Source organism: Microcaecilia unicolor, chromosome 3 (assembly GCF_901765095.1).
Source record: "Microcaecilia unicolor chromosome 3, aMicUni1.1, whole genome shotgun sequence".
Taxonomy (NCBI): domain Eukaryota; kingdom Metazoa; phylum Chordata; class Amphibia; order Gymnophiona; family Siphonopidae; genus Microcaecilia; species Microcaecilia unicolor.
In genome coordinates, this window is record NC_044033.1 from 3,656,125 (window position 1) to 3,668,796 (window position 12,672).

General features: G+C 43.4%; 1 protein-coding gene across 4 annotated transcripts in view; it reads right to left on the reverse strand.

The window, feature by feature from the left end:
* The window catches only part of LBR (lamin B receptor), a 130,713-nt gene that overhangs the window by 71,250 nt on the left and 46,791 nt on the right, over positions 1-12,672 (reverse strand). For all 4 annotated transcript variants that reach the window (XM_030195710.1, XM_030195711.1, XM_030195709.1 and 1 more), the window contains exon 6: positions 6,489-6,685. In XM_030195710.1, the coding sequence (XP_030051570.1) occupies positions 6,489-6,685 (197 nt within the window). The remainder of the gene's footprint in view (positions 1-6,488; positions 6,686-12,672) is intronic.

A 12,672-nucleotide genomic window follows, 5' to 3' on the forward strand; every position in this document is an offset into this window, starting at 1 on the left:
GCTGAACAAGTTCCGTTAACTAATAAGGCGGCCCGAGGACAAAAATACAGAGCTGCAATCGCCTGTGCAAACCAGCCCCTTAGGCCCACATAGTCTAGGACCCCAAACAGGTAATCCCAGCGCACCTTATCAAACGCCTTTTCGGCGTCTAGGCTCACCAAGAGCAGGGGTTCCTCCGCCAGTCGACTATAAGCCATGGCCATGCAGACTTTGCGAACATTGATGGAAGAATGCCTACCCCGGACGAACCCCACCTGCCCCTCCCCTACTAACGAGGCCATGTGCGGGCTCAATCTCTCTGCTAACACCCTGGCTAAGATCTTTAAGTCCACATTAAGGAGAGAGATTGGTCTGTACGACTCCGGACGTTCCAAATTCTTCCCCGGCTTCGGTATGAGTGTGATCCACGCCTCATTGGAGCCCCGTGGGAACCCACCTTCCCCCACCGAGGCGTCAAAGAAGGAAACCAGGGCGCCACAAATTTGTGGCAACATACACTGATAATATTCTGTTGTATATCCATCCGGACCCGGGGCTGTACCTCTTTTCAACGCTTTGACCACTTTCTGGATTTCCTTAGCTCTCAAAGGGGAGTTCAACTGGTCTATCACCTCTGATGTTAATCTTGGGATACCCGAGTCCTCTAGGTAGTCTACCAATGAGGGCCCACTCTGTTCATCTGGCTTGTTATAAAGGGACGCATAGAAATCATGGAGAACCTGTACTATCCCCTCAGGCTTAACCTCACGCGTGCCGTCCGGCCTTACCAACGAAGGTATGAACCTATTACCCCCCCAGCTCTTTACTACTTTTGCCAGCAATTTCCCTGATTTGTTACCAAATTTATGGAAAGTGAATGAACGATGAAAGAACTGCTTTTTAGTACGTTCATGAATGAGAGAGTTTAATGCCGCCAGTGTCGACACCATCTCTTCCCTACTCACCAGGGAGGGGGCTGCCAAGTATTTACGTTTTGCTGCCTTAAATTTGTGCTCCAACTGTACTATACCCTGTGCTAGCCTTTTTGCCCGGGCACACATATAGGAGATTACCTCCCCCCTCATAACTGCCTTTGAAGTTTCCCAATATAGAAGGGCATCCTCCTCGTGTTGTGCGTTGGTGTCGGCAAACAATAGCCATTTCTGCCTAAGATGTTCTTGGAAATGTGCATCCCCCACCATATGTGATGGAAATTTCCATCGGCTCCCTCTAGGCCTTCCTATTCCCAGGTCCATATCCACCCATATCATAGAGTGGTCCGAGATCTCCATTGGCCCTATCTCAGCATTCACAATTCGTGGGAAAAGGGTACCCTCTGTTAAAATGTAGTCCAACCTGGACCACGTGCCGTGCGCTCGGGAGAGGTGGGTATAGTCGCGTACAGTAGGATTAACCAAGCGCCATGGATCGACTAGATTCAGCGCCCTGCACAGGTGTTGTATACCCTTACCCTTACCCAGCGCCGACCCCGCCGAGGGGGCCGATCGGTCTAATTGCCCGTCTAATACCTGATTAAAGTCCCCCACCAGGAGCCAGGGGGCAGTTGTATACTGGAGACCCAAACGTACTATATGTTGGAAAAATGTATGGTCATATACATTCGGCCCATAAATATTAAGTAGAAATATCTCCTGGCCTAGTATATTCAAATGCAACAGGATATACCTCCCCTGTGTATCTTGGGCCACCACACGGGCTTTACATTGTAAAGTTTTATGGATAAGGATTGCCACACCCCCCTTACGCCCCAGCGCTGGCGAGAAAAAGCATTTCCCCACCCACCTTTGCCTGAGCTTTTGGCTTTCCTCCTCGGTCAATTTTGTCTCTTGTAGGCATGCTATGGAGGCTTTGTGACGTTGCAAGGCTGTTAAAATTTTTGTTCTTTTTATTGGCGATCCAATCCCAGCCACATTCCACGAGATTAATCTAGGCGGGTGCATCTAGCCCGGATCCCAAAGCTCCATCTCAGTGTCCTTCAATTCCAATAATTTTGTGAAGGTCCCAGGGCGCCCAGCCTCCACCCCAGGCCCATCCCCTCTCTGCCACTCCACACAGCGCGCAGTTGCCTCTACCACTAAGTGCATACTTCCCTGTAACATTCCCATCCCCCATAACTCCCCAACAAAACCCTCCCTCCCAACCCAACCACCCACCTCCCTCCCTCCTCCCCCTCCAATAACCCACAACTGAACTACCCCCATGGTAACTAAGTCACAACGTGCTTTGGTCCCCACCCCACCCCCCACCCATCGCTCAACCGTACAGTAACCGCACAAACCTTTTTAAAACTTGAACATACAAACCAATGCATAATTGCCCCTGCTTCCCACAGTTATGTGGTGTCTCCCATGCCAGACTGACCCAACAGTCCAGTGTCCTTAATTCAAGTTGGGGTCTCAGGTGCTTTCAGCTCCCGGTTTATGAACTGCATAGCTGCCTGAGCTGATACAAACGGGATCCATTTCCCTTCATGCTGAATTTTCAGAGTAGCTGGGTACAATAACATGAAGCGCTGGTTTCTTTCCTCCAGCGAGGAGCAGACCGGGTGAAACTTCCGTCTCTTCTCTTGTAAGCTGGCAGAATAATCCTGGAAAATTCGCACTTGCGCTCCTGCATACGTTAATGACTCCCTTTTCAGCCGGTAGCCCCTGAGAATCTCTTCTTTATGAAGATAATTAAGCACCTTGATAATAACAACTCTGGGGCGCTGGTTCTGCTGCTGTCGCCCGAGCCTGTGTGCTCTTTCTAAGCAGAGCGGTCCACGGCTGTCTGACAATGCAAATTCCTTCACCAGCCACTCCTCTAAGATAGTACTCAAGTTTTTATCTGGAATGGTTTCTGGCAACCCCACTAACCTGAGGTTGCTCCTTCGGGCTCGATTTTCAAGCTCATCCAGCTTCTCTGTCTGCTGTGTCAGTTTTTCTTTAAGGCTTTTTATCTCCGGTTCAGACTGCTGCCAGGAGTCCTCCAAAGCAGACACTCGCGTTTCTACCTCCGTTGTACGGCTCACCAGCGCTGTCATCAGCACATCCAGCTTTCCCAGCCGGTCTTCCAGCGATGCAAACCGGGGCTCTAGCGCGGCTCCCACCGCCGCCACTAATTGAGTCAGTTGGCGGGTCGTAAACTCCGCTTCATTCCCCAGCGTTCCGGGCGCCATCTTGGATTCGCCGCTAGCGCTAACCGGCTTTTCCTTCTCCGGTTTCGCGCTCTTCCGCGTTGTTGCCGGCGACATGGACACTAAATATTGGTCCATACACTCTCCGCCAGCTACAGGAAGTCGGGTCAGTCTTTTTCGGGGCTTGTTGCAATCAGTAGCGGGCGGGAATCGGGCGGGGACCCCGGAGCAGTGCTAAAACGTGGCTACTGCTCCCTCCGCATCACGTGACCTCCTCCTTCAAATGTATTTTAATAGAAAAGAAATACCATATCTGGATATAAAAATACAATTGGAACATGGTAATTTTAAAACTACTATATACCGTAAATCAACGGACAGAAATAAACTTTTGAAATATGATAGTTGCCATAGGCAACCGTTGAAACATAACCTCCCATATAGTCAGTTTCTAAGAGTTAAAAAACTATGTTCAGATACTAATGATTTTCAAAAACAGATGCATGTAATGGCTGATAGATTTAAACAGAGGGGATATCCACATAGATATATAGAGGAAGGGATGCTAAAAACAAAAGAACATTAAAGAGGTAACCTCCTCCATGGAAATAATAATATTCCTGATAAGAATGCAGATAAAATTGTGTGTACCCTTTATTTTGACCATGTGTCATGTGATATTATTAAAATATTTAGAAAACATTGGACACTTGTTACTACTACTACTACTTAACATTTCTAAAGCGCTACTAGGGTTACGCAGCGCTGTACAATTTAACATAAAAGGACATTCCCTGCTCAAAGAGCTTACAATCTAAAGGATTGTTCAGAATATACCATGCTTTTCTGAGAAACAACTGATGATAGCATTTAAGAGAAATAGAAATTTAAAAGATTTTTTAGCACCATCAGCATTACCAGTACCTGTAAGGAAAGATCCAGTATGGGGGCATTTCCCATGCTTCAATTGTTTTTGTACAGTAAATTTGAAAGCAAAATTTTTTGAACATCCAAAGACAGGAGAAAAATTTGAACTAAAACAATATTCGAATTGTAAAACATATCAGGTTGTCTATGCAATTATTTGTCCTTGTGGACTTGTATATATTGGTAAAACAGTACGTATATTCAACAAACGTATTGCTGAACATAAGAGTGCCATAAAAAACAAGATGTTTGAAAAACCACTAGTAGAACATATGCATGATTTTAAGCACTCCTTTGAAGAATTGAGATTTCTTGTATTATTGAGGATCAAAACACATTGGAGAGGTGGAGATGTTAATTGTTGTTAAAAGCAGAACAGAGGCTTATTGTTAAATTTAATACAGTGAAACCATATGTGTTTGTATCCATTTGTTTAGATAAGCTTTTATTAATTTAGATCATCAGTTTTGTAATTTTTATGAACATTTTATAATTAAGCATTGTTTATTTTGTAATCTGGCTCTCAAATGTAAAATATTTATCTGGCCCTTTAAGATAATTGCAATGTGCTTAGAGATGACCTTTAACCTCAAGATGATGCTGTATGAGTCATGGGTCTCACAGAAGCTAGTAACCTTAATGCATATCAGTTCAGTTGGAAGTAGCAGATAATGTGGACAGGTTATTTATTCCTAAATAATTTTTGGTTTTTGTGTTAAGAATATCAGTGGAGAAACTAGAATGTCTAGATTCTTTTAAAAGTTGATTTTGAGCTCTGTGTAAGAAGTTTTTTTTTACATTTAGCAGACTGTTCCCTGCCTAGTGCAAAAATCAGGATACTTATTTGGTAGTCTGTCTACTATACTTAGTGTACATTTAGATATGCATCTTATCTGATGATACTTTTATTTTTTGTTTTTACATCTGTGTAGAACTAGATTTTTGGAATAACTGTTCTCATCTCACTACTAGTGTATATGATATACTTATATACACTTTTGATAGGTATGTATAAAGAAATTTCTTCCCCTCTTCATTGAATTGTTTTGATTTTAACTGTATGATCTTAACATTTTTTATCGAGAGGTATAAATGTGATGTAATTGTAGATTAAAAATTTTACATGATGTATGATTTTAATAATTATAAAATTTGTTTTATAGATGATATCATGTAGGTCCATACATGTTTTTTTAGACCTTTTGAAGGATTGTTTTATATACGTTGAATCTTTTTTAAATAATTGCGTTTTAAATAATTGTTTTTTATTAGTTGAATCATGCTTATGACATTTTCAAACGGTTATATATGTTTTTACATTTGTGTTTTGTAGTTATAGTTTGTACCCCTGACGCAGCCTGAGGGCGAAACGTGGCCATGTCGGGTATTATTCCAAATAAATGCATTTGATTCCACTGCTTTGTTGTTTTTTATCTTTTATTTTTTTAATACTGAGAAAAATAGAAAGGAACCCCCCACTCCCCGGGGCCTACTAAATTAAACTAACAAAGACTGTACAAGCTTATCACACCCACCATCTGCTGGACACTGAGACATACTGACTCTTTGGAGATTAAACACAGGACAGTTATAGGCTCAATCAGGTGAGGAATTCTTAGTTTCCATCTGCTGGTAGGAATGATAACTCCATCAGTCTGGGCCAGTCAGGAAGGACAATAAGGAAAAAGCTGAGACTCTAGTAACAAAGATGAGCTATAGGAATATAACATAATATAACTCTACCATTCCAATAAAGGGTGGGCCAAATCCAAACCAATGGAGCACTCAAAAAGACCACTATCAAATGCCTTCTTGGCACTGAGAGACACTGAGGTGGCCAGCCATTTTAGATCTTTAGCCACAAATGGAGACAAAGCCTGGTATTAATGGAGGAGCCCACTTGATCTTATCACGCTCTCCATTAAACATGATGTGCCAATACCTGTACATAAGCTTTGCATCCATATTTATGAGAGATGGGTGCGTATTTAGGTACCTCCAAGGGACCCCTCCCCAGTTTCAGGAGTACTACAGTAAGAGACTCCGAAATGGGGCCGTGCATTTTCCCCACATCATAAAAACGTTGATATAGAGCAACCAGTCTTGGGGTGAGAACAGTTTGGAAAGCTCTGAAAAATTTTGCTATAAGGGTGTCTATTCCATGGGTCTTGTCAAGCTTAAACAAGCCAATAGGCTAACATCTAACTTAACCCTTTCCTTTCCTGTTCAGTAAGAAATGGCCCTTGCAGTGGACTGCAGAAAGGTGGTTATATCATGATCAGATCCAGTACTCTTGTTCTAACTTTAGACTTAAGAGCAATGCACATGAGGTCAGATGAACACTTTATAAACAAACACTTTAGAAAAATGGAAAATAATCTTATGGTGGGAGTTATGTAAGGTGGTCAAGCCAAACTGCTATAAAAGTGACCAATTAATTCTTTACCTTTCCAATTGGAAGCAGGTAGAATAGAGCTTGAACAAAGAACCACAGAAGAAACACACCAAATACTCTGACATCCCATAAATCTTCCAATGCTGGCAACGGTGAAGGCAAGTTCAGAATGCTGGCATCTTTCTGCTCACAGATGAGCAGCAAAAAAAACACAGTGGCTGGTAAGAGAAATATCATGAAGAATGTTCCTGAAAAAAAAGTGCACAAGGGGAGGTTATAGCTCGACAAAAGATTTTAAAAATAGGTGAATTAGTAGTCACTTACCATCACCTAAAAACAAAACAAAATACAAGGTCACAAAATTATACAATGCTAAACAATCACTGAAGACAAAAGACAATTAAAAAATGTTTAGTATAAATGTTGTGTAATAAAAATTATAACAATTTTGTTACTAATTATTAAATCCTAACTGAAGAATTAAATAACAATTGTCAGAGTATTTTTTTGTGCCAGATACTATAAGATTTACATTAATTGAATTACTAAGCTTCCTGTAAAAAAAAAAAGATACATTTTTTATTGGACTGACTTAATACATTTGTTGGCCACCTTGCAAAGGCCAGAACCTTCCTCCTCAGGTCAGTATGAGCAAAAGATGACAATGGAACTCCTTTTCAAAGTACATAAGTACATACGTATTGCCATACTGGGAAAGACCAAAGGTCCATCGAGCCCAGCATTCTGTTTCCAACAGTGGCCAATCCAGGACAGCCGCTGTAGTTGGTGATTCGATCATTAGGCATATAGATAGCTGGGTGGCTGGGGGACGTGAGGATCGCCTGGTGACTTGCCTGCCTGGTGCAAAGGTGGCGGACCTCACGCGCATCACCTAGATAGGATTTTAGACAGTGCTGGGGAGGAGTCGTCTGTCTTGGTACATGTGGGTACCAATGACGTAGGAAAATGTAGGAGAGAGGTTCTCGAAGCCAAATTTAGGCTCTTAGGTAGAAGGTTCAAATCCAGATCCTCTAGGGTAGCATTTTCTGAAATGCTACCTGTTCCACACGTGGGGCCAAAGAGACAGGCGGAGCTCCAGAGTCTCAGTGCGTGGATGAGACGATGGTGCAGGGAGGAGGGTTTTAGATTTGTTAGGAACTGGGCAACATTCTGGGGAAGGGGGAGCCTATTCCGAAAGGATGGGCTCCACCTTAACCAGGGTGGGACCAGGCTGCTGGCATCAGCATTTAAAAAGGAGATAGAGCAGCTTTTAAACTAGAAATGGGGGGAAGGCCGACAGTCGCTCAAAAGCGCATGGTTCGGGATAAGGTATCTTGCAAGGATACCTCACAAGCAGGGAAGATAGGGTTTCTGGATAGTGAGGTTGCACAACAGACCGTGGTAGGCCAGGTGCCCTTAAACACAACTAAAGATCAGACAAAAGATGGCAAATCAATAGTGTCAAGTACTAAGCATCGTGCAAATAGGAACAACAAACATACTATGAAATGTCTATATGCAAATGCTAGGAGTCTAAGAAATAAGATGGGAGAGTTGGAATATATTGCACTAAATGAAAAATTGGATATAATAGGCATTACTGAGACCTGGTGGAAGGAGGAAAACCAGTGGGACACTGTCATACCGGGGTACAAAGTATATCGTAATGATAGGGTAGACCGGACTGGTGGAGGGGTAGCATTGTATATTAAAGAGAGCCTTGACTCAGATAGATTACAAATTCAGCAGGACACAAATCACACCTTTGAATCATTGTGGGTTGAAATTCCATGTATAAAAGGGAAAAGGACGGTGATAGGAGTGTACTACCGTCCGCCTCACCAGGATGAGTGCGTAAACGCAGAAATGATAAAAGAAATCAGATACGCAAACAAAATGGGCAATGTGATAGTGGAGGAGTGGCCTAGTGGTTAGGGTGGTGGACTTTGGTCCTGGGGAACTGAGTTCGATTCCCACTTCAGGCACAGGCAGCTCCTTGTGACTCTGGGCAAGTCACTTAGCCCTCCATTGCCCCAGGTACAAATAAGTACCTTTATACAATATGTAAGCCGCATTGAGCCTGCCATGAGTGGGAAAGCGCGGGGTACAAATGTAACAGAAAAAAAAAAATAATGGGTGACTTCAATTATCCAAATATAGACTGGGTAAATGTAACATCAGGACATGCTAGAGAGGTACAATTCCTTGATGAAATCAAGGACAGCTTTATGGAGCAGCTGGTGCAGGAGCCGACGAGAGAAGGAAAAATTCTAGACTTGGTCCTTAGTGGAGCGCATGATCTGGTAAGGGACGTTATGGTACTGGGGCCGCTTGATAACAGTGATCATAATATGATATGAAAGCAGTAGAACGAGAAGACATGAAATGAGATTGAAGGGGGGAAGACTCAAGAAAAATGTCAGGAAGTATTTTTTCACGGAGAGAGTAGTGGATGTTTGGAATGCCCTCCCGTGGGAGGTGGTGGAAATGAAAACGGTAACGGAATTCAAACATGCGTGGGATAAACATAAAGGAATCCTGTTCAGAAGGAATGGATCCTCAGGAGCTTAGCCGATATTGGGTTGCAGAGCCGGTGGTGAGAGGCGGGGCTGGTGGTTGGGAGGCGGGGATAGTGCTGAGCAGACTTATATGGTCTGTGCCAGAGCCGGTGGTGGGCGGCGGGACTGGTGGTTGGGAGGCGGGGATAGTGCTGGGATACGGTCTGTGCCACAGCCGGTGGTCAAGGTTGCCAGGTGGAAAATTTTTTTCCCACCCAAACCAGCCTAAATCCAGCCCAAAACCCGCCCAAACTCAAACCCCGCCCCTGACACCCCCACCCCCGCCGTCACCAACCCCGCCCCCGCCGTCATCAACCCCGCCCCCACCATCATCGGCCCCGCCTCTCCCGTCATCGGCCCCGCCTCCCACGTCATCGGCCCCGCCCAGAACGTCACTAACCCCGCCCCCCGTGGCCGAAAAAACGCCAAAAAACCGCCCAAAACAGAAAAAAGAAGCCAAAAAAACCGCAACCCGCCGCGGGCAAAAATTTCCCGCGGCGGGTTGCGGAAAACCGCCCAATTGGGCGGTAAAACCGCCCACCTGGCAACACTGCCGGTGGTGGGATGCGGGGCTAGTGCTGAGACTTACATGGTCTGTGCTCTGAAGAGGACAGGTACAAATCAAAGTAGGGTATACACAAAAAGTAGCACATATGAGTTTATCTTGTTGGGCAGGCTGGATGGACCGTGCAGGTCTTTTTTTTGCCGTCATCTACTAAGTTACTATGTATGTTATAATGTCTTTGTATCACTCCATGGTGCAACCGCACCTCGAATATTGTGTTCAATTTTGGTTGCCGTATCTCAAAAAAGATATAGTGGATTTAGAAAAGGTGCAGAGAAGGATGAAAAAGATAGAAAAGATAAAAGTTCATATTGGACATAACTTAACCCTTCTTTCTTGTTTCCTAGCGAACAAGTCCATAAACCACTACTAAATGGGAAAAATCCACAATTCCAGGAATAACATGTATAGAATGTTTGTACGTGTGGGAAGCTCGCCAGGTGCCCTTGGCCTGGATTGGCTGCTGTCATGGATAGGATGCTGGGCTCGATGGGCCCTTGGTCTTTTCCCAGTGTGGCATTACTTATGCACTTATGCCTATCACATTTAATCTTTACTCTGCCATAACTTCACTTTGTATTTGTTCATACCGGTATTGGCGATCGCCTCTACTGTACTATGTAAGTACTACTACTACTACTATTTAGCATTTCTATAGTGCTACAAAGCGTACGCAGCGCTGCACAAACATAGAAAAAAGAAAGTCCCTGCTCAAAGAGCTTACAATCTAATAGACAAACATAAAGCAAGCAATCAATTAATGTGAAGAGGAAAGAGGAGAGGAGGGTAGGTGGGGCGAGTGGTTACAAGTCAAAAGCAATGTTAAAGAGGTGTAAGCCACATTGAGCCTGCAAATAGGTGGGAAAATGTGGGATACAAATGTAACAAATAAATAAATAAAATGATAAAGGGGATGGGACGACTTCCCTATGAGGAAAGGCTAAAGCAGCTAAGGGCTCTTCTGCTTGGAGAAAAGACAGCTGAGAGGTCTATAAAATAATGAGTGGAGTGGAAAATACTAGAACTAGGGGGGCATACGATGAAGCTACAATGTAGTAAATTTAAAACAAATCAGAGAAAATATTTCTTCACTCAACTTGTAATTAAACTCTGGAATTCGCTGCCAGAGAATGTGGTAAAGGCGGTTAGCTTAGGGGATTTAAAAAAGGTTTGGATGGCTTCCTAAAGGAAAGTCCATAAACCATTATTAAATGGTCTTGGAGAAAATCCACTATTTCTAGGATAAGCAGTATAGAATGCTTTGTACTTTTTTGGGATCTTGCCAGGTATTTGTGACCTGGATTGGCCACTGTTGGAAACAGGATGCTGGGCTTGATGGACCTTTGGTCTTTCCCAGTATGGCAATACTTATGTACTTATGTAAAATTGGTCACAACACCGAAATGTCATCCACATATATAAAACTTTGAAACTTCTTGCTCCAAAATAACCTCCTAGCGACTGTAAAACCACATTGAATAAAATCGGCAAAAGGGGCGAACCCTGTGGAACCCCACAAGGTGACACCAAATGTTCTGAAACATCTTCCCCGCACCTGACTTGGTAGGAACGATGAGATAGAAATCCCTGAAACCACTGCAAGATCGCCACATGCAGTCCAAAACTGCTCAACAATCCTAATAAAAGTTTATGATCCACCAAGTCAAATGCACAGATCGAACCGAATTAAAACTGCACGTTTCCCAACTCAAAACGATTTTACCTAATGCTATGATGGCACCTACCACTGTTTCCATGCTGTATCGCCTACGAAATCCCGACTGAGAATGCAATATTTCAAACTGATCTAAATGAACATCCAATTGCCGCAGAACAGAACCCTCCATTAATGTAATCAATAACGGAATGGAGGCAATTGGCCTATAATTACAGATTGACTCCACGTTTCCCTTGATATCTTTAGGTATATGAGAGTTAATGCAATTCCCCCCCCCCCCCCCCCCCCCCCCCCACCCAAGAAGAAAAATCACCTTGCTTAACTGCTCATTCAACCAATCCATTAGTGAAAAAAGAAATGGAGCAGATGCATGCCACATCAAATATGCTGAACAAGATTCCAAACCACAAGATGATTTAGAATACCTCAACAACAGACCCCTTACATCAGCTAAATTTCCTTAAATTGTAACCACAGTCTATCAACTGGTATTGCAGATAAACCATCATTAAAAACCTGAGCAATATCAAGAGCTGTAGGGAGCTGAAATCTAATTATTTCTAACCTATGACTCAAAATACTGTGCGAGTTCAGAAGTTGGTGGCCTCTGATGCCCACTTGGTGTCACTAGAGCCTGCGTGAATGAGTTCACCAGATTGTACAATGTCTTCAGATCAACATTAGTAACACCCATCAGTTTATCAAAAATCTGCTTTTTCTTAGATGAAATCAAAGCCTTATACTGTACCTGAACTCTCCAACTCCTATTCTCAGCAGTTGGACTCTTCCTCTATTTCTGTTCTTTACACCTACACCACCTCTTTAAGGACAACAATTCCCGATCAAACCACTTATCTAACTTTCAAACTCTCCGCAGTCTGGTAGACAAGAGGAGCAATATCATCCAAAATTGAGCCGCTCATTCTTTCCCACGCAGAGACCAGCTTCTCTGGTCAGTCGCCAGCTTTAAAAACTAGAGTATTAACTCTGTTCCAGAACGGGACATGATTGACGTGACCCCTAGATAATCTAATCTGTATACTATGCTCCCTCAAGATCTTCTTTTTCTGTCAATAAAATGTAAACTGAATCAAAAAAAAATTATCTGACCAAGGAATTGGGGTACATGAGGCTATTTCCACTAAGGGAAAATTAGGTTCTTACCGTGATAATTTTCTTTCCTTTAGTCATAGCAGATGCAGCCATTACAGATGGGTTGTGTCCATCAACCAGCAGAGGGAGATAGAGAGCACACTTTTTTCAGTGCCTCATACCAGCTTGCTCCACTGCCTCTCTTCAGTATTTGAAGCTTCCAAAGCAGTACGGCAAACCGCAATGGGAATAACATGAGCTTTCCTCACAGCGAACGATGGCCCTACAACAAAGGGCATTAACTCAGAATGGAGGGAATGAAACATCCTCCCGGAGGGCATA